This window comes from Pelophylax lessonae, assembly GCF_965119305.1.
Source record: "Pelophylax lessonae genome assembly, chromosome: 10".
Lineage (NCBI taxonomy): Eukaryota > Metazoa > Chordata > Amphibia > Anura > Ranidae > Pelophylax > Pelophylax lessonae.
The window spans coordinates 18,791,916-18,815,510 of record NC_138777.1 but is presented as its reverse complement, the minus strand read 5'-3'; the positions used below and the strand labels follow the sequence as shown (position 1 = coordinate 18,815,510).

General features: G+C 43.2%; 1 protein-coding gene across 1 annotated transcript in view; it reads right to left on the bottom strand.

Moving 5' to 3' along the window:
* The window catches only part of TMEM86A (transmembrane protein 86A), a 64,038-nt gene extending 41,145 nt beyond the window's left edge, over positions 1–22,893 (bottom strand). Inside the window, exon 1 of the mRNA XM_082269993.1 lies at positions 22,773–22,893. Coding sequence (XP_082126119.1) covers positions 22,773–22,793 — 21 coding nt within the window. The 5' untranslated portion in view covers positions 22,794–22,893. The remainder of the gene's footprint in view (positions 1–22,772) is intronic.
* Between the last annotated feature and the right edge of the window lie 702 nt (positions 22,894–23,595).

The window sequence follows — 23,595 nt, the reverse complement described above, 5'->3', positions numbered from 1 at the left end:
GTGAAGGGAACTTTTAAGGCGTCAGCACGCCAAGACATTTTGGACAATTTCATGCTCCCAACTTTGTAGTAACAGTTTGGGGGTGACCCCTCCCTGTTCCAACATGACTGCGCAAAAGTGCACAAAGCAAGGTCCATAAAGACATGGATGAGTGAGTTTGGGGTGGAGGAACTTGACTGGCCTGCACAGAGTCCTGGCGCCTTAGTTCCAGTAAAGGGAACTCTTAAGGCGTCAGCACGCCAAGATATTTTGGACAATTTCATGCTCCCAACTTTGTGGGAACAGTTTGGGGATGGCCCCTTCCAACATGCACAAAGCAAGGTCCATAAAGACATGGATGAGCGAGTTTGGGGTGGAGGAACTTGACTGGCCTGCTGAGTCCTGACCTCAACCCGATAGAAGACCTCACAAATGCGCTCCTGGAAAAATGGTCAAACATTCCCATAGACACACTCCTAAACCTTGTGGACAAACTTCCCAGAAGAGTTGAAGCTGATATAGTATACCAGACCCCCCCCCCCAAAGAAAAAGTTCACATTCCTTACGGGAAAAGGCTTCTTTCCATGCAAAAGATGCTACGCATGCACACAAACTAAAAAACCGAATGAAAAGAAACTTTATTTTAGATCTACAAGCACAGGTATGACCTTTAGAATTTGTGATTTTATAGGGTGCAATACAGAAAGAGCAGTATTTGCCCTGGAATGCAGTTGTGGGTTACAATACATACTGTAGGTTGCACTTAAAGACCACAAAAGTAAGAATAAAAGAACACGTTCCGAATATCAAGAAGGGATTCAATAAACATTCTGTCTCCAAGCATTTTTCAATCGTCCATAACAGAGTCCCCTCCTATCTTACATTTTGGGTCATAGCCCCCCTACAATAAAAACACTGGCGGGGCAGTCACAAAATCAGGACCCCCGGACAGTGAGAATCAAAATGGATTTTCATTATGGATACTGTCACGGTTCTCGCCATGGCTTTCAGACGGTCAGGCGTGGCCACCGCTAAGTACCTAACACAGGATTTGAACCTGTGTACCTTGATGTTCTGTCCTGTTATCCTACCTCTGAGCCACACTTCAGCTCATATGGATCCAGTCTTGTTTATCTGACATTGCCTGCAGCACTAGGGGGGGCTGGACTTTACCTGTGTATACTCCTGTCTCTCATTGTCCACCTGAAGCTAATTGCTCATTTAAGCAAGGTATAAAACACTGCCTCTCCCTGAGAGCAGTGTCAGTTCATTGATCATTGTTCCTGGTTGTTCCTGTTTGACAGACTTAATTCCTGTGTCCCAGACTGACTCTGGCTTCTGTCCGTACCTTAGCTCCGTCTTGATCCTGCAACCTTATCTTCCTCCCATCTCCTGATCCTTATCCAGACTCGTGTCATCTAGTGACTACAGTTATTCCTGGACTTCCCTTCCATTGTATTCCAGCCGGTCCTGCTTATTGGAGCACCTTTCCTGCCAAGCCCCCATGCACAGATTCACAGCCCAGGTGGTTTCCTTACCTGGTCACCTTGGACTGTGGATATCTACAAGGGTGAGCGTACATCTCTGCGTTACAGACTCCAACAAAGGTAAGCCTTGACAGATACATTCACTCCACAAGGGTTAAATGTGGAATTCGACCTCAACTGATTCCTTAGTAATTTCTAATTGATGTTTAGTATTCACCAATTCCAAAAATCCAAATAAAAAAAAAAAAAAAACACCCCCTGATGACGTCAATGCTGACAAAACGTGTAGGGAGGAGACCAGGCGTGTGATGTCATTGCGCACCCGGACGTAGCGGCCATCTTTTTGGTTGGAAACAATCAGTTTCCAAGTCACTACTGCTGTTTATTATCCAACCAAATGTGAGTGTTATTTTATTTAATAAATGTATTCATTTGAACGTACTACTACCATGGGATGTCCTCTATTTATGAGCCTTGTACCGTATATCGCTGGAGAAAATCCGAAGCAGACCACCTATATCGGGTCTGAGGAACTGAGGGATAGTCTGTTGGCTCCACAGCCAGGGATTAATTATCAAGCTCATCTGACCCTCCGTCATAGGGGGTCTATACCTTGGGGTAAGAGGCTGTCTGTTTGGTGTTGTTGGTTGTTCTTCTTGAATTTATTTCACGACTTCCATCCGCATCTGCTTTTTCATATATCACCTGAATCCCTGAAGAGTGGGATTGGTCTACCAGCGCTATACCCTTTATGACTATTATTCACCAATGCTTACCAAAATAGAGTATTACTCCATTTCTCAATATGGCTTAGTCACTAAATTTCTTATCTCTATGGTTTAGCCCTAAGGTGCCATTTGCTATTCAGTCCTATATATCTAGTCACCTCTCTGTTTATTCACAGTTTTTATATTAGGTTCCTGTTTTTAGGCATCTTCCTACTATCTCTACTAACCCCATAGGTTCATCTGCTGCGATTATCCAATACCCCTATTATTCACTAGTTGACATAGGAGCTGTGTATATATATATATATATATATATATATATATATATATATATATATATATATTATATATAATCTTACAGCAGCAGACTTCCCAGCTGTATTTTATTCATTCCCCATCTATATAGTCGGCATATGACCACATTTTACATCTTCACATGCAGTATCTCACGAAAATTAGTATACCCCTCACATTTTTGTACTGTATATACTCGAGTATAAGCCGACTTTTTCAGCATGTTTTTTTAATGCTGAAAAAGCCCCCCTCGGCTTATACTCGAGTCACGGTCTCACTTACCTTTTCCCCGGTCAGTGCGCATGCGCCTCCCCTTGGGAAAGCCAGTACACGTCCGGCTATTCCCGGGCAGACGGTGCATGCGCGGTGGCATTTTGGCGCCGGGCGGCGCCATTTTTAAATGTAAGGCGCCTCTTTGAAAGGTAAGCGAGACTCCTCCGCAGCCTCTGCATCTCCTCAGGAGATGCAGTGCTGCGGGCAGGGTACAGGAGATTCACCTGTACCCTGCCCGCAGCACTGCATCTTCTGTACCATCTGTGCCATGCCTGTACCATCTCCTGCGCCATGCCTGTACCATCTCCTATACCATGCCTGAGCCATCTCCTGTACCATCTTCTGTACCATGCCCACAGCCCTGCATCTCCTGTACCATGTCCGCAGCCCCTGCACCATGCCAGTAGCCCTATTTTGGGTCTCATGGTGGTCCAGTTGGGTCCAGTAGCTGCTGCATTGCCCACCCTAGGCTTATACTCGAGTCATGCTTGGCCAGCTTTTTTAAACCATTCAAATGCAATACATCCACGAGCGTAGAGCTCGTTCACACATCTCTTCCAGTATGTCTCCAGACCTAAACCTTATCGAGCATCCTCAAACGGAAGGTGGAGGAGCGCAAGGTCTCTAACATCCACCAGCTCCGTGATGTCATCATGGAGGAGTGGAAGAGAACTTTAGTGACAACCTGTGAAACTCTGGTAAACTCCATGCCAGAGAGGGTTAAGGCAGTGCTGGAAAATAATGGCGGCCACACAAAATATTGACACTTTGGGCCCAATTTGGACATTTTCACTTAGGGGTGTACTCACTTTTGTTGTCAGTGTTAGTTTGGTTTAGACATTAATGGCTGTGTGTCGAGTTATTTTGAGGGGACAGCAAATTTACACTGTTATACAAGCTGTACACTCACTACTTTACATTGTAGCAAAGTGTCATTTCTTCAGTGTTGTCACATGAAAAGATAGAATAAAATATTTACAAAAATGTGAGGGGTGTACTCACTTTTGTGAGATACTGTATATTTGAGTCCTATATCATTCTACTACAGACTCCCTTATTTATCCCTTTCATTGGAAACAATAGACCATATGAGGACTTTTTAATTATTTATGACATTTATACATCAATTGCCGATCAGGGAATATTACCATCCATCGGCACATACCTTTTAATGTTTTAATACATATTTTTTAACACATATTCAAGATGCTGATTAGACAGCATGATTATTGCACAGGTGTGCCTTAGGCTGCCCACAATAAAAGGCCACTCTAAAATGTGCAGTTTTATCACAAAGCACAATGCCACAGATGTCGCACGTTTTGAGGGAGCGTGCAATTGGCGTGCTGACTGCAGGAATGTCCACCAGAGCTGTTGCCCGTGAATTGAATGTTCATTTCTCTACCATAAGCCGTCTTCAAAGGCGTTTCAGAGAATTTGGCAGTACATCCAAACCGGCCTAACAACCGCAGACCACGTGTAACCACCCCAGCCCAGGACCTCCCCATCCAGCATCATCACCTACAAGATCGTCTGAGACCAGCCACCCGGACAGCTGCTGCAACAATCGGTTTGTATAACCAAAGAATTTCTGCACAAACTGTCAGAAACCGTCTCAGGGAAGCTCATCTGCATGCTCCTCATCCTCATCGGGGTCTCCACCTGACTGCAGTTCATCCTCGTCACCGACTTGAGTGGGCAAATGCTCACATTCGATGGCGTCTGGCACTTTGGAGAAGTGTTCTCTTCACGGATGAATCCTGGTTTTCACTGTACAGGGCAGATGGCAGACAGCGTTTATGACGTTGTGTGGGTGAGCGGTTTGCTGATGTCAGCGTTGTGGATGGAGTGGCCCATGGTGGCGGTGGGGTTATGGTATGGGCAGGCGTACGTTGTGGATGGAGTGGCCCATGGTGGCGGTGGGGTTATGGTATGGGCAGCCGTACGTTGTGGATGGAGTGGCCCATGGTGGCGGTGGGGTTATGGTATGGGCAGGCGTACGTTGTGGATGGAGTGGCCCATGGTGGCGGTGGGGTTATGGTATGGGCAGGCGTATGTTGTTCATGGAGTGGCCCATGGTGGCGGTGGGGTTATGGTATGGACAGGCGTATGTTGTGGATGGAGTGGCCCATGGTGGCGGTGGGGTTATGGTATGGACAGGCGTACGTTGTGGATGGAGTGGCCCATTGTGGCGGTGGGGTTATGATATGGACAGGCGTACGTTGTGGATGGATTGGCCCATGATGGCGGTGGGGTTAGGGTATGGGCAGGCGTACGTTGTGGATGGAGTGGCCCATGGTGGCGGTGGGGTTATGATATGGGCAGGCGTACGTTGTGGATGGAGTGGTCCATGGTGGCGGTGGGGTTATGGTATGGGCAGGCGTACGTTGTGGATGGAGTGGCCCATGGTGGCGGTGGGGTTATGGTATGGGCAGGCGTATGTTGTTCATGGAGTGGCCCATGGTGGCGGTGGGGTTATGGTATGGACAGGCGTATGTTGTGGATGGAGTGGCCCATGGTGGCGGTGGGGTTACGGTATGGGCAGGCGTACGTTGTGGATGGAGTGGCCCATGGTGGCGGTGGGGTTACGGTATGGGCAGGCGTACGTTGTGGATGGAGTGGCCCATGGTGGCAGTGGGGTTATGGTATGGGCAGGCGTACGTTGTGGATGGAGTGGCCCATGGTGACGGTGGGGTTATGGTATGGACAGGCGTATGTTATGGACAACAAACACAGGTGCATTTTATTGATCCCATTTTGAATGCACAGAGATGCACTGACGAGATCCTGAGGCCCATTGTTGTGCCATTCATCCACGACCATCACCTCATGTTGCAGCATGATAATGCACGGCCCCATGGTGCAAGGATCTGTACACAATACTTGGAAGCTGAAAACATCCCAGTTCTTACATGGCCAGCATACTCACCGGACTGGTGTATACGACAGCGTGTTCCAGGTCCTGCCAATATCCAGCAACTTCGCAAAGCCATTGAGGAGGAGAGGACCAACATTCCACAGGCCACAATCAACAACCTGATCAACTCTATGCCAAGGAGATGTGTTGCACTGCGTGAGGCAAATGGGGGTCACACCAGATACTGACCGGTTTTCGGACCCCCCCCCCAATACAGTAAAACTTAACATTTTAGAGCGGCCTTTTATTGTGGCCAGCCTAAGGCACACCTGAGCAATAATCATGCTGTCTAATCAGCATCTTGATATGTCACACCTGTGAGGTGGATGGATTATCTCGGCAAAGGAGAAGTGCTCACTAACACAGATTTACACAGATTTGTGAACAATATTTGAGAGAAATCTGCATTTTGTGTACATAGAAAAAGTCTTAGATCTTTAAGTTCAGCTCATGAAAAATGGGGGCAAAAACAAAAGCGTTGGGTTTATAATTTTGTTCAGTGTATATAATGGATGACGAACGATAATCGGTTTAAAACTTTCAGCTCGGAAAATGTGATTGAAAATTTAGAAATATTTTTATTGAATGAATGAAATTTGTAAGGTTAGCGGCTTTCTCGCGCGGGGAAAAATCATCCAATTTTTTTTGTGCGCGGTCGCAAAAAAACTTTAACCTGGAAGTAAACAAATTTGTGATAACGTAACATAGAGACGCAACGATCTTTCATCTACACAAGCTCAAATACACATTCAGCTGGCAGGACACATAGAACATTTGAGTTTGCCATTAACTACAGTCAGCGAAGATAACGAAGAGGGACAGAAAGATCCTTCCACAACGAGCGTACGTTACACCAAGCGGGCATACGCGGAACGGACGGTGAGAGGTCAATTTTATTTTGTCATTTCCCTTCCAATGAGACCGAATCGAATGATAAACTGGCTAATTTATGTCCATTGAACGTTTATCTTTTTAAATTTGGCCGCTACATGATGGTAGGCTCTTTAGCCTTTCCAAAAAAATTTTTGTTTTTCGGAATCGCTATCGTCTAATTTTTCATACAGTGTATAGCCACTTAAGGACCGTAAGGTTTTACCCCCTTAATGACCAGGCCATTTTTTTGCGATACGACACTGCGTTACTTTAACTGACAAGGTGCAATGCACAGCTCCCTCCCATAGGTTACTTCCACTTAATACATTTTATTTTTTTTAACCTCCCAAGCCCCGGAATGTTTACCCCCCCCCCCTTTAATGACCAGGCCATTTCTTGCGATACAACACTACGTTAATTTAACGGACAATTGCGTGGTCTTGCGACTTTATACCCAAATAAAATTGATGCCTTTTTTTTCCCCACAAATAGAGCTTTCTTTTGGTGGTATTTGATCACCTCTGTGATTTTTATTTTTTGCATTATACATAAAAAAAGCCCGACAACTCTGAAAAAAAAAAAAAAATAAATAAATTTTTACTTTCTGCTTTATAACATTCCCAATGGAAAAAATTTTAAAAATCAACTTTCTTCATCAATTTAGGCCAATTTGTATTCTGCTACATATTTTTGGTAAAGAAAATCCCAATAAGTGTATATTGATTGGTTTGCGCTAAAGTTATCGCATCTACAAACTAGGGGAAATATTTATGTCATTTTAATTTTAGTTTTTATTATTTTTTTTTACTAGTAATCTGCGATTTTTAGCAGGACTGCAACATTGCGACGGACAGTTCGGACACCTAACTGAGACTTTTGACACTTTTGGGTGGACCAGTGACATTACTACAGTAATCAGTGCTAAAAATCTGCACTGTTACTGTAATAATGACACTGGCAGGGAAGGGGTTAACACCAGGGGCGATCAAAGGATTAAATGTGTGCCTAGGGGGTGTTTTCTAATTGTGTGGGGGATGGGCTTGCTGAATGAACACAGAGACCTGTGTTTCTAAATAGGAGGAACACAGCATCCCTGTGCTCATCACTGACAGATTCCATAAATCTATCCCATAATTTGTAGATTTGATAACTTTTGTGCAAACCAATCAAAATAGGCTTATTGGGATTTTTTTTTTTACCAAAAATATGTAGCAGGATACAAATTGATGAAGAAATTTGATTTTTACATTTTTTTTTTATTGGGAATGTTATACAGCAGAAAGTAAAAAAATATTGTTTTTTTTTCCGAATTGTTGCTACTTTTTGGTTTATAGCGCAAAAAATAAAAACAACAAAGGCGATCATATACCACCAAAAGAAAGCTCTATTTGTGGGGAAAAAAAGGACATAAATTTTATTTGGGTACAGAGTCGCACGACCGCGCAATTGTCAGTTAAAATAACGCAGTGCCGTATTGCAAAAAATGGCTTGGTCATTGGGGGGTAAACCTTCCGGGGCTTAGGAGGTTAAACAAAATAAAATGCATTAAGTGGAGGTAACCAATGCAGGTAGCAGTGCATCGCACTGATGCGCAGCATTCGTGTTGCAATGATCTGCAGGCTCAGCTGCAAAAACGTAACGACTGCACATTTTTTTATTTGATTCCTGCGGCCGCATTTATTACATTTTTCGTAAAAGGTGTGCGACTCTTTGAAGTAAATGGCTTGGTACAGCGTGGTGGGTGGCATGCGATCCGCGGCATCCTACAGATTAGGTTTCTGTTCCTAAGTATCTGGATGTGCGTCCTCTTTCACAAATCTTAGATTGTAAGCTCCTTGAGTCCCGGTTCACACATATGCGATGCGGGAACCCTGCAAATCCACTTCGGGTTCCCGCATCGCATTCAAAACTCAGGAAGTTCACACTTCCATACGCGAATCGCTGGGGGTGTCAAAACAAAGTTAACGACACCCCCAGATCAGTTTGCATATCGCAGTGCTAACTGTCAGTTTGGACATGAATCGGATCACATAGGTATGAACCACCATGCGATCCAATTCTGCTGCGGACCCAAAACAGGGGTCCTGTGTGTGTTGTGTCGGAATCCGATGCAAATTCAGCCATACAATCTGTATGGCTGAATTGGCATCACACAGACATCGCATGTGATTTGCAGAGCAGTGCGCTCCGAATCACATGCGATCTCTGCCATTGCATATATATGAACCGGGGCTGGGGGCAGGGACTCATGTGAATGTACAATGTATATGTAAAGCGCTGCGCACATTGACGGCTATATAGAAGTAACTGAAATAAATAGAAAATAAATCGCAGCAATCGTCAGACAAGTGAGTCATGTAGACGCATTGTGCAACCCAGCAGCTGGGTGGAGTTTGGGTGGGGTGAGCAATTCCTCCATATATGAACCTTGTTCTGCACGCTGAATCCAGCCTGGAGCACTGAGACCCCTAACCGTGTCACCGCCTGGGGGGGGAGCCATGTCTAGCTAGGATCTGCAATGCATTGCCTCCTCCTGCTAGGAAGGGGTTAATGATTAGAGGGTTGCAGGGGCAGGTAGGTGGCTGCAGTGACCTGAGTTGGGAAGGAAAGGGTTATTAGGTCATGGGAGGGGGGAGCCATGTCTAGCTAGGATCTGCATTGCGTCGCCTCCTCCTGCTAGGAAGGGGTTAATGATCAGAGGGTTGTAGGGGCAGGTAGGTGGCTGCAGTGCCCTGGGTTGGGAAGGAAAGGGTTACTAGGTCATGGGAGGGGGGAGGCATGTCTAGCTAGGATCTGCATTGCGTCGCCTCCTCCTGCTAGGAAGGGGTTAATGATCAGAGGGTTGCAGGGGTAGATAGGTGGCTGCAGTGACCTGAGTTGGGAAGGAAAGGGTTACTGGGTCATGGGAGGGGGAGGGGGGAGCCATGTCTAGCTAGGATCTGCAATGCGTCGCCTCCTCCTGCTAGGAAGGGGTTAATGATCAGAGGGTTGCAGGGGTAGATAGGTGGCTGCAGTGACCTGAGTTGGGAAGGAAAGGGTTACTGGGTCATGGGAGGGGGGAGGCATGTCTAGCTAGGATCTGCAATGCGTCGCCTCCTGCTAGGAAGGGGTTAATGATCAGAGGGTTGCAAGGGTAGATAGGTGGCTGCAGTGACCTGAGTTGGGAAGGAAAGGGTTACTGGGTCATGGGAGGGGGGAGGCATGTCTAGCTAGGATCTGCAATGCGTCGCCTCCTGCTAGGAAGGGGTTAATGATCAGAGGGTTGCAAGGGTAGATAGGTGGCTGCAGTGACCTGAGTTGGGAAGGAAAGGGTTACTGGGTCATGGGAGGGGGGAGGCATGTCTAGCTAGGATCTGCAATGCGTCGCCTCCTGCTAGGAAGGGGTTAATGATCAGAGGGTTGCAGGGGAAGGTAGGTGGCTACAGTGACCTGAGTTGGGAAGGAAAGGGTTACTGGGTCATGGGAGATGGTGGGGAGGGGGGGTGGCTACAGCTCAAAACAAACAAATCACGTGCTCTGTGTTTTCATCCGGCTGTGACACAATGATTGCACAACAGCCGGGGACTTGTGCAGACGCAGCAACCCCTCCAGCCAATCAGAGCACAGCCCAGCACAAAGGACCTCTGCTGTGTTTATCTGCCGGGTGGCGTGGGACTACAAGTCACAGCATGCTGCATCAAGCAGACAGCACACAAGGGGGGGGGCGCTGGGATTTGTAGTTCCATGACAGCTGGAGATTTTCTGGTTGCCTATCGCCGTAGGGGCTCTGCGCACGTGAAACGCCATTTGTGGCCCCTTTCACACTTATGCGACTTTTTTTTTTTTTTTTTAAATCAATCGGTTTTCTTTTTGATTTTATGCTTTCCAGGGTAGAGGAGAGATTTTATCTTATAGACCCCAGCAGAGGGGTAACTAGAACCTTCAGGGCCCCGGGGCAAGAAACCATGAAGTACCCCCCAGACCCCTGGCCGGGGCCCTTCCCTTCAAGCCTGGGGCTCTTCCCACTGATCCTGGGGCCCTTTATTACGGTCCCGCAGTGGGGCCCTTTCACAAGTTCTGCAGTGGGCCCCCTTCCTGCCATCTTGGGGCCTCCCCACGGTGGTGGGATGTCAGGGCCCGGTTGCAAGTGTGACCTTTGCCATCCTGGAAGTTCCCCCACTGGTGTCAGTAGTTTTTATTTTTTTGGTATTTTAATTGTATTATTTTTTATCATTTTATTTTATTTTTTTACAATGTCACTGACTATGACTCTGTCCATTCAGAAAAGGAAGGAGCTGGTAAATTACATATTTACCGCCCCCCTTCCTGGTTCTCTATTGTGACACATCTCCTGCAGCAGCCGGTAGGGGAGGGGAGGGAGGAAGCCGGCAGCACAGTAGGGGGGGGGGTCCAGGGGAGCACAGTGGGGGGGGGCAGCACAGGAGGGGGGGGACCAGGGGAGCACACAGGGTCCCAGAGGCAGCAGAACACAAGTGAACTGGATAGGAGGAGTGGCGGGGCAGCATACAGGGGAACCAATCGCCTCCATTTTCCTCCTACAGCTACAGGAGGAAAAAGGAGGAAAGTGATTTCTCTACATGCTGCCCCCGCCGCCCCTCCTATCCAGGTGTACAGGGGAGCCACACAGGCCCCCTGGAGCATGGGGCCCGGTTGCAATTATAACCCTTGCAACCCCTGTAGTTACGCCCCTGGACCCCAGATGTCTCCATAAAGAGCACCTGTCATTATTTCTATCACAAGGGATGTTTACATTTCTTGTCATAGGAATAAAAGTGATAAAAAAAAAACAAAACTAAAAAGGGAAAAAAAAAAATAAATAAATAAAAACAAAAAAACAAAACTAATGCAGCCACCACATCTTATAATTGATAAGTTGCAATATATTACATTTTTAATTTTGGGTTTAATACTGCTTTAGGTATTATATATAATTATTAATGATAATAATAATAAATAAAATACATTTTATATATTATTTATTATATATAATGTTTATTACTGCTTTAAGTATTATATATAATAAATAATTACAGCATAATATATAATTATTAATAATAATAAAATAATTTTTATATATTATATAATGTATACCACTTTAATATATATATATATATATATATATATATATAAAAATTACAGTATAATATATTATTATTAATTATAATAACATAAAATAATTTTATGTGATATTTATTATATATAATATATAAGGTTTATTACTGCTGTAAGTATTATATATGATAAATAATTACAGCATAATATATAATTATTAATAATAAAATAATTTTTATATATTATATAATACCACTTTAAGTATATATATATATATATATTTATTAAAGTGTAAAAAAAAAAAAAAAAAAAAACTTAATAATAAAAAATGTAAGTGCTCCTTTCCCACCATGCTTGTGCGCAGAGACGAACGCATACATAGGTTGCGCACGCATAAAAGGTGTTCGCACCACACATGTGAGGTATTGCAGTGAACGTTAGAGCGAGAGCAATAATTCTAGCCCTAGACCTCCTCTGTACCTCTAAACTGGTAACCTGTAAAAAAATTTAAAGCGTCTCCTATGGAGATTTTTTAAGTACCATAGTTTGTCGCCATTCCACGAGCGTGCGCAATTTTAAAGCATGACATGTTAGGTATCTATTTATTTGGCGTAACATCAGCTTTTATATTTTACCAAAAAATTGGGTTACATATTGTGCTTTTTTTTTTTTTTTTTTTGCATTAAAATTCATAAAATCCTGGGATCTATTAAATCTTTTAAAAAGGTTATATTTAGATTTTTGCTGAAGGCAGGTAGAACTTTAATTCCAAACTATTGGAAATCTCCAACAATACGGGAGTGGGTAGTGGAGATGAATCATACAATGCAGATGGAAGAGCGAGTATCCATAGAAAAAATAAAAACAATCTTAGGTTTAAAGTGGGGTACACACAATAAGAAAATCGGGTGAACGATCGTCCAATTTTCCTTGTTTCACAGCAAATCGGAACGGATGAAAGAAAATTAATTTTTTTTTTTTTTTTGTCGCTTATTGTTTCTGATTATGCGTAGTCTTTCATTCCTGATTTTTCTCATACGAAAACGGTATTCATTAACCAGTTCTGGACCAGAAGGATTTCCCCCCTTAATGACCAGCCCGTTTTTTGCGATTTGGCACTGCGTTACTTTAACTGACAGTTGCGCAGTCGTGCGACGCTGTACCCAAATAAAATGAATGTCCTTTTTCTTTTGCTTTCTTTTGGTGGTATTTGATCACCTGTGCGATTTTTATTTTATTTTTTGTGCTATAAACAAAAAAAGAGCGACAATTCTGAAAAAAAAACAATATTTCTCACTTTCTGCTATATAACATCCCCCCACCCCCCCCTCCCCAAAAAAAGGGTGCTTGAGTACCTGCCCCTGCCCCTTTGCCTCTTGATGCCCAAAGTGCCCTTTTGCCAAACAGACATCCCAAGTCTTCCACGAGGTGCGGGAGTCTCCTGCATTCGGGTTGTAGCTCCCTGACACCCACATTCGGGTTGTAGCTCCCTGACACCCACATTCGGGTTGTAGCTCCCTGACACCCACAAGTGCTGCGCAATGTCCTGGCTGCCCGGCTGTCGGCGTATCCACGAGTCAGAACAGAGCCGATGCTTCCTGTATAGTTCTGGCTCCATCCTGATATCAAATGTACTCCACCTGTGAGAGGAGAGATACAGGAAGCATCAGCTCTGCATGCTTCCTCCAGCGCCACTCTTCACACTCCGGCATTGATGTGTCTCAGAGGAGCCAGCATTTTCAGCCAGCAGTACCAGCCAGCAGTACCCACCACCAGTACTCATCAGCAGTACCCACAGCAGTACCCACAGCAGTACCAGGCAGCAGTACCCACCCGCAGTACTCATCAGCAGTACCAGCCAGCAGTACTCACAGCAGTACCCGGCAGCAGTACCCACAACAGTACCGCCAGCAGTACCAGGCATCAGTACCAACCAGCAGTACCCACCAGCAGTACCGCCAGCAGTACCCACCAGCAGTACCAGCAGTACTAGCCAGCAGTACCCACAGCAGTATCCACCAGCAGTACCAGCCAGCAGTACCCACAGCAGTACCAGGCAGGAGTACCCACCAGCAGTACCAGCCAGCAGTACCCACAGCAGTACCAGGCAGCAGTACCCATCAGCAGTACCCGCCAGCAGTACCAACCATAAGGTCTGCATACTTCCTCCAGCGCCACTCTTCACACTCCGGTGTTGATGTGTGTCAGAGAAGCCAGCATTTCCCGCCAGCAGTACCACCCAAGAGTACCCACCAGCAGTACCAACCAGCAGTACCTTCTTTATTATTCTGTATACCAGAGAAGAAAAAGTCTTCAGGTTGGCACAACTTAAGACACAAAATATGTTTTACCTTTTAAACCTAAAATAGTCTTTTCTGTTATGTTTTTTCTGTTTCTGTATCTCAGCATTTTTTCTTCCCTATGAATACAAAATCATCCGTATCGATACGCGTATCAGGAAGGAATGCGTCACCATACATTGCCGATATTTTGAGCACAGCCCTGTTCCATGCGCCCCTTTTATACTTTGAGCACCTGGCCTGCCCCTCCAAAGGTCTCTGCACGGCCCTGACGTCCTGAGTTAAGAAACAAACACATAAAAGACGCACATTAAATGTATTAAGATAAGGAAAAAAAGAGGGTAGAAGTGCACCAGAAGGCATCAAAAACACATAAAAACGCATGTTATGAATTAAAGCGGAGTTCCAACTAAAAGTGGAACTTCCGCTAATTTGCTTCCTCCCCCCCTCCGGTGACACATTTGGCACCTTTCAGGGGGGAAGGGGTACCTGTTTTTGACAGGTACCCTTCCCCACCTCCATGAGACAGCGCCACTGAGCCATCTCTCGGAAGTTCAGCCCCTCCTCTTTCCTCTGCCGCCGTGTCAATTAGAAAGCGCAGCCTGCTTCACGCATGCGCAGTAGGGAAGCCAAAAGGCTTTCACCACTGGATTTACTTACAATGAATAGCGGCGGCAGCACCCGGCAATTGTATGTGCTAGAATTACTATTTTTTTTAATTTGAAAAAACTGGACCCTCATTGGCTTCATCGTTTAAGTTTTTTTTTTTTAAAGTAAAATAAAAAATTTAGAGCAAAACTAATGACAAATACACACACACCAAAAAAAATGCAAAATGGCAAAAAAAAAAAAAAAGTCCATACCCCCCAGAAAAAATGTCTAATAAAGAAAAAAATGAAGTTGAGAGTTTCTGCTTGTAGTCAGTTTGCTGTAAAATCAATTTTAAATTGACAAATAAAAATAATATATAAGTGGATAAATGCTCAATGCAGATCATGATAAATAAATAAATTATCACAGTGCGTAGATGAACAAAATAAATAAATAAATATTGAATATAATTATTTATTTATTTTGTTCATCAAAAAAAAAAAAAAGGAGGGGAAAAAAAATTTAGTGCAAAACTAATGACAAATACACACCAAAAAAAAAAGCAAAATGCCAAAAAAATACAAGTCCCTCCCCCCAGAAAAACTGCCTAATAAAGAAAAAAGTGAAGTTGAGAGTTTCTGCTTGTAGTCAGTTTGCTGTAAAATCTATTTTAAATTGACAAATAAAAATAATATATAAGTGGATAAATGCTCAATGCAGATAATGATACATAAATAAATAATCACAATGCGTAGATGAACAAAATAAATAAATACATATTGAATACAATTATTTATTTATTTATTTTGTTCATCAAAAAAAAAAAAAAAAAAAAAGAAGAAGAGGGGAAAAAAAAATTAGTGCAAAACTAATGACAAATACACACCAAAAAAAATGCAAAATACCAAAAAAATACAAGTCCCTCCCCCCAGAAAAACTGCCTAATAAAGAAAAAAGTGGAGTTGAGAGTTTTTGCTTGTAGTCATTTTGCTGTAAAATCAATTTTAAATTGACAAATAAAAAGAATATATAAGTGGATAAATGCTCAATGCAGATCATGATAAATAAATAAATTATCACAGTGCATAGATGAACAAAATAAATAAATAAATAAATATTGAATAAAATAATTTTATTTATTTATTTTGTTCATCAAAAAAAAAAAGGGAAAACATTTTTTAGAGCAAAACGATTGACAAATACACACCAAAACAAATGCAAAATGCCAAAAAAAAAAAAAAATACAAGTCCTTCCCCCCAGAAAAACTGCCTAATAAAGAAAAAAGTGAAGTTGAAAGTTTCTACAAATAAAAAGACTAAATAAGTGGATAAATGTTCAATGCAGATAATGATAAATACATAAATAATCACAGTGCATAGATGAACAAAATAAATATTGAATAAAATGATTTCTTTATTTATTTTGTTCTTTAAAAAAAAAAAAAAAAGGAAAAAAAAAATTTAGAGCAAAACTAATGACAAATACACACCAAAAAAAAAAAGCAAAATGCCAAAAAAATACAAGTCCCTCCCCCCAGAAAAAATGCCTAATAAAGAAGAAAGTGAAGTTGAGAGTTTCTGCTTGTAGTCAGTTTGCTGTAAAATCAATTTTAAATTGACAAATAAAAAGAATATATAAGTGGATAAATTCTGAATGCAGACCATGATAAAAAAATAAATAATCACAGTGCATAGATGAACAAAATAAATAAATATTGAATAAAATAATTTTTTTATTTATTTATTTTGTTCATCAAAAAAAAAAAAAAAAAGGGAAAACATTTTTTAGAGCAAAACGATTGAAAAATACACACCAAAACAAATGCAAAATGCCCAAAAAAAAAAAAAAAAATACAAGTCCCTCCCCCCAGAAAAACTGCCTAATAAAGAAAAAAGTGAAGTTGAAAGTTTCTACAAATAAAAAGACTAAATAAGTGGATAAATGCTCAATGCAGATAATGATAAATACATAAATAATCACAGTACATAGATGAACAAAATAAATATTGAATAAAATGATTTCTTTGTTTATTTTGTTCTTTAAAAAAAAAAAAAAAAAGGAAAAAAAAAATTTAGAGCAAAACTAATGACAAATACACACAAAAAAAAAGCAAAATGCCAAAAAAATTCAAGTCCCTCCCCCCAGAAAAAAACTGCCTAATATAGAAAAAAGTGAAGTTGAGAGTTTCCGCTTTTAGTAATTTTGCTGTAAAGTCATTTTTGCTAAAATCATACATTTTATATCAGCGGGCAATAAAAAGGTTTTTGCGGACTTAAATTCCATCTCAAATCCTCCAAAGGGCGTAAATAATAATAGCAGAATCAGAAATGAAGGTGAACGGCGGTGTCATTAATGCTCATTAATACATCCTCAGCGCCAAGGCCCCTCAATAATGAATGAGGATAAGATGTAACGCCAAGCAAGAGGATGGCACGAGCCGCACCATCAGCAACCCATTTACTCCTGCCCTGGAGGGCTGCGGAAGCAGGCTTGGTGGGCCGCCATTGGCCCCAGGGCCATCAGTTTAGAATCCAATATAAAAAGGAACATTATACAGGCAGTTAGTAACTAATAAGCCACTATTGAAAAAAAAAATAATAATAATTAATTTAAAATATTCAACCTTGATTGGCTGGAATGATTGCAGCACTCTGCGTCAGTGTGAACCATTCCAGTGGGTCCAGCCCAATCCAATCCAGGGGTCTTCAAACTATGGCCCTCCAGTTGTTCAGCAACTACAATTCCCATCATGCCTAGTCATGTCTGTGACTCTCAGAGTTTTACAATGCCTCATGGGAGGTGTAGTTCCGCAACAGCTGGAGGGCCGTAGTTTGAGGATCCAGATCCAATCCATTGAACCCACAGCCCCCCAGCCCCCCAGGGGATAGATGGACACATTTCCATTATGGACACGGCAAAGAACATCACACAGTGCATTCTATAGAAGTTCAATACAATGAAGGAAAAACTGCTGATGAAGAGAAAAAACAGATACAGGGATTTGCATCGCAGATCCACTATGGGTCCGGAGAACGAGGAACGGAGAAAGGGTTAAACGTGACAGCCAATGAGATTCCTCCATACATTGAAAAGGTTAGAATGGGCCGGTTTTTATAGATAATCCTGATCCAAATTCTGCAGGTCATCCGTATGGGAGAGCATTATAGAGAATGGAGGAGGGAGAGCGACTACACACACCAATAATGGGGTACTAATAAACATAGACAGAAGAAAGAAAGAAAGAAAGAAAGAAAGAAAGAAAGAAAGAAAGAAAGAAAGAAAGAAAGAAAGAAAGAAAGAAAGAAAGAAAGAAAGAAAGAAAGAAAGAAAGAAAGAAAGAAAGAAAGAAGGATGGGTGGGGGGAAGGAAGAAAGAGAAAGAAAGAAAGATGGGAGGGGGAAAGAAAGAAAGAAAGAAAGAAAGAAAGAAAGAAAGAAAGAAAGAAAGAAAGAAAGAAAGAAAGAAAGAAAGAAAGAAAGAAAGAAAGAAAGAAAGAAAGAAAGAAAGGATGGGAGGAGGAAAGAAAGAAAGAAAGAAAGAAAGAAAGAAAGAAAGAAAGAAAGAAAGGAGGGGAAAAGAAAGAAAGAAAGAAAGAAAGAAAGAAAGAAAGAAAGAAAGAAAGAAAGAAAGAAAGGAGGGGAAAAGAAAGAAAGAAAGAAAGAAAGAAGGATGGGAGGGGGAGAAAGAAAGAAAGAAAGAAAGAAAGAAAGAAAGAAAGAAAGAAAGAAAGAAAGAAAGAAAGAAGGATGGGAGGGGGAGAAAGAAAGAAAGAAAGAAAGAAGGATGGGAGGGGGAGAAAGAAAGAAAGAAAGAAAGAAAGAAGGATGGGAGGGGGAGAAAGAAAGAAAGAAAGAAAGAAAGAAAGAAAGAAAGAAAGAAAGAAAGAAAGAAAGAAAGAAAGAAAGAAAGAAAGAAAGAAGGATGGGAGGGGGAGAAAGAAAGAAAGAAAGAAAGAAAGAAAGAAAGAAAGAAAGAAAGAAAGAAAGAAAGAAAGAAAGAAAGAAAGAAAGAGAAAGAAAGAAAGAAAGAAAGAAAGAAAGAAAGAAAGAAAGAAAGAAAGAAAGAAAGAAAGAAAGAAAGAAAGAAAGAAAGAAAGAAAGAAAGAAAGAAAGAAAGAAAGAAAGAAAGAAAGAAAGAAAGAAAGAAAGAAAGGATGGGAGGAGGAAAGAAAGAAAGAAATCAGTTCATAGAAAGTAAGAAGGTGTTGGGGGCTTAAATTAGTGACTATTATGTTCTGCTGACTTCTAGAAGCATAGGAGGGGGAAATAAGGATAGATAGATAGATAGATAGATAGATAGATAGATAGATAGATAGATAGATAGATAGATAGATAGATAGATAGATAGATAGATAGATAGATAGATAGATAGATAGAGTTACAGGTGAATGTTATGCACAGTGATGGATCCATGAGAAGTTCAGCACACAGAATGATATATTTACATAACACATACAATGTATCATTCTACCGCCATACATAGAGATCAAATATATAACAAATACAACCCACATTAAAATAAATATACAGTATCTCACAAAAGTGAGTACACCCCTCACATATTTGTAAATATTTTATTCTATCTTTTCATGTGACAACACTGAAGAAATGACACTTTGCTACAATGTAAAGTAGTGAGTGTACAGCTTGTATAACAGTGTAAATTTGCTGTCCCCTCAAAATAACTCAACACGCAGCCATTAATGTCTAAACCGCTGGCAACAAAAGTGAGTACACCCTAAGTGAAAATGTCCAAATTGGGCCCGAAGTGTCAATATTTTGTGTGGCCACCATTATTTTCCAGCACTGCCTTAACCCTCTTGGGCATGGAGTTCACCAGAGCTTCACAGGTTGTCACTGGAGTCCTCTTCCACTCCTCCATGATGACATCACAGAGCTGGTGGATGTTAGAGACCTTGCACTCCTCCACCTTCTGTTTGAGGATGCTTCACAGATGCTCAATAGGGTTTAGGTCTGGAGACATGATTGGCCAGTCCATCACCTTTACCCTCAGCTTCTTTAGCAAGGCAGTGGTCATCTTGGAGGTGTTTGGGGTCGTTATCATGTTGGAATTCTGCCCTGCTGCCCAGTCTCTGAAGGGAGGGGATCATGCTCTGCTTCAGTATGTCACAGTACATGTTGGCATTCATGGTTCCTCAATGAACTGTAGCTCCTCAGTGCCGGCAGCACTCATGCAGCCCCAGACCATGACACTCCCACCACCATGGTTGACTGTAGGCAATACACACTTGTCTTTGTACTCCTCACCTGGTTGCCGCCACACACGCCTGACACCATCTGAACCAAATAAGTTTATCTTGGTCTCATCAGACCACAGGAGATGGTTCCAGTAATCCATGTCCTTAGTCTGCTTGTCTTCAGCAAACTGTTTGCGGGCTTTCCTGTGCATCATCTTTAGAAGAGGCTTCCTTCTGGGATGACAGCCATGCAGACCAATTTGATGCAGTGTGCGGCATATGGTCTGAGCACTGACAGGCTGACCCCCCACCCCTTCAACCTCTGCAGCAATGCTGGCAGCACTCATACCTCTATTTCCCAAAGACAACCTCTGGATATGACGCTGAGCCGTGCACTCAACTTCTTTGGTTGACCATGGTGAGGCCTGTTCTGAGTGGAACCTGTCCTGTTAAACCTCTGTATGGTCTTGGCCACCGTGCTGCAGCTCAGTTTCAGGGTCTTGACAATCTTCTTATAGCCTAGGCAAACTTTATGTAGAGCAACAATTCTTTTTTCAGATCCTCAGAGAGTTCTTGTGCCATGTTGTGCTTCCAGTGACCAATATGAGAGAGTGAGAGCGATAACACCAAATTTAACACACCTGCTTCCCATTCACACCTGAGACCTTGTAATACTAACGAGTCACATGACACCGGGGAGGGAAAATGGCTAATTGGGTCCAATTTGGACATTGTCACTTAGGGGTGTACTCACTTTTGTTGCCAGCAGTTTAGACATTAATGGCTGTGTGTTGAGTTATTTTGAGGGGACAGCAAATTTACACTGTTATACAAGCTGTACACTCACTACTTTACATTGTAGCAAAGTGTCATTTCTTCAGTGTTGTCACATGAAAAGATAGAATAAAATATTTACAAATATGTGAGGGGTGTACTTACTTCTGTGAAATACTGTATATACAATGTATCACACTGTACCCAGCACTCTCCTCTCTGTATACAATGTATCACACTGTACCCAGCACTCTCCTCTCTGTATACAATGTATCACACTGTACCCAGCACTCTCCTCTCTGTATACAATGTATCACACTGTACCCAGCGCTCTCCTCTGTGTATACAATGTATCACACTGTACCCAGCACTCTCCTCTCTGTATACAATGTATCACACTGTACCCAGCACACTCCTCTCTGTATACAATGTATCACACTGTACCCAGCACTCTCCTCTCTGTATACAATGTATCACACTGTACCCAGCACTCTCCTCTCTATATACAATGTATCACACTGTACCCAGCGCTCTCCTCTCTATATACAATGTATCACACTGTACCCAGCACTCTCCTCTCTGTATACAATGTATCACACTGTACCCAGCACTCTCCTCTCTGTATACAATGTATCACACTGTACCCAGCACACTCCTCTCTGTATACAATGTATCACACTGTACCCAGCGCTCTCCTCTCTGTATACAATGTATCACACTGTACCCAGCGCTCTCCTCTCTGTATACAATGTATCACACTGTACCCAGCACTCTCCTCTCTATATACAATGTATCACACTGTACCCAGCACTCTCCTCTCTATATACAATGCATCACACTGTACCCAGCGCTCTCCTCTCTATATACAATGTATCACACTGTACCCAGCGCTCTCCTCTCTGTATACAATGTATCACACTGTATACAGCACTCTCCTCTCTGTATACAATGTATCACACTGTACCCAGCACTCTCCTCTCTATATACAATGTATCACACTGTACCCAGCGCTCTCCTCTCTGTATACAATGTATCACACTGTACCCAGCGCTCTCCTCTCTGTATACAATGTATCACACTGTACCCAGCGCTCTCCTCTCTGTATACAATGTATCACACTGTACCCAGCACTCTCCTCTCTATATACAATGTATCACACTGTACCCAGCGCTCTCCTCTCTATATACAATGTATCACACTGTACCCAGCGCTCTCCTCACTATATACAATGTATCACACTGTACCCAGCACTCTCCTCTCTGTATACAATGTATCACACTGTACCCAGCGCTCTCCTCTCTATATACAATGTATCACACTGTACTCAGCACTCTCCTCTCTATATACAATGTATCACACTGTACCCAGCACTCTCCTCTCTGTATACAATGTATCACACTGTACCCAGCACTCTCCTCTCTATATACAATGTATCACACTGACTCTCCTCTCTGTATACAATGTATCACACTGTACCCAACACTCTCCTCTCTGTATACAATGTATCACACTGTACCCAGCACTCTCCTCTCTATATACAATGTATCACACTGTACCCAGCGCTCTCCTCTCTGTATACAATGTATCACACTGTACCCAGCGCTCTCCTCTCTGTATACAATGTATCACACTGTACCCAGCACTCTCCTCTCTATATACAATGTATCACACTGTACCCAGCACTCTCCTCTCTATATACAATGTATCACACTGTACCCAGCGCTCTCCTCTCTATATACAATGTATCACACTGTACCCAGCACTCTCCTCTCTGTATACAATGTATCACACTGTACCCAGCGCTCTCCTCTCTGTATACAATGTATCACACTGTATCCAGCGCTCTCCTCTCTGTATACAATGTATCACACTGTACCCAGCACTCTCCTCCCTATATACAATGTATCACACTGTACCCAGCACTCTCCTCTCTGTATACAATGTATCACACTGTACCCAGCGCTCTCCTCTCTATATACAATGTATCACACTGTACCCAGCGCTCTCCTCTCTATATACAATGTATCACACTGACTCTCCTCTCTGTATACAATGTATCACACTGTACCCAGCACTCTCCTCTCTATATACAATGTATCACACTGACTCTCCTCTCTGTATACAGGGTATAATGAAGCATCCTGATATATACAGCAGATGATTTCAGCACAGGATTGGCTGTTTGCACATTTTATCTACAATGTATCAGAAGAAGGGGGATCTCCTGCCTGGCACCTGATATCCCCCCTCCCCCTCCTTTGTCTGGGTCCCCCTGCCCCCATCCTCTTCCTCCTGGGGTCACTCACCACAGTGACGGGTGACACCATGTCTGCGGTGTGGGATCCCCTCCTATGCGATCCCAGCCTGGGATCCCTCCGGTCAGTGCACGGTCCGATCACTGCTGTCTGTTATTGTCTTCTCTTGCAGAATGCTCTGACGTCGGGCCGGGGCGGGGCTAGATGTCAGTGAGTGGGCGGGGCCTGTTCTGTGTCTCCGGTCCCCAGCTGCAGGCCAGTTAACTCCTGCGGGACCGGAGCTCAGTGCTGGCAGCTGGCACAGCTGTGTGTGCAGAGGGGGGGGGGGACTCCACACAGGATTCACTGACCAATCAGGAGCGAGGATCACCAGTGACACCAGGAATTGCTGCAATCACTCAGGAGAAACAATATGGATACAATGACTTCCATCCCTGTGCTGGCCCAGCTGCTGCTGATGGGTGACCTCAACAAATGTCACAACCAGGACTCTGCAGACTGCTGGTAGGAGGAGCTCAGGGTGTGTTCTACTGACACCTGCAGGGTGAAAAAATCCCTATCCTACATCAGGGTCCCTACCAGAGCCCCCCCCCCCCCTTACATCAGGGTCCCTACCAGAGCCCCCCCCCTTACATCAGGGTCCCTACCAGAGCCCCCCCTTACATCAGGGTCCCTACCAGAGCCCCCCCCCTTACATCAGGGTCCCTACCAGAGCCCCCCCCCCTCTTACATCAGGGTCCCTACCAGAGCCCCCCCCCCCTTACATCAGGGTCCCTACCAGAGCCCCCCCCCTCTTACATCAGGGTCCCTACCAGAGCCCCCCCCCCCTTACATCAGGGTCCCTACCAGAGCCCCCCCCCCCTTACATCAGGGT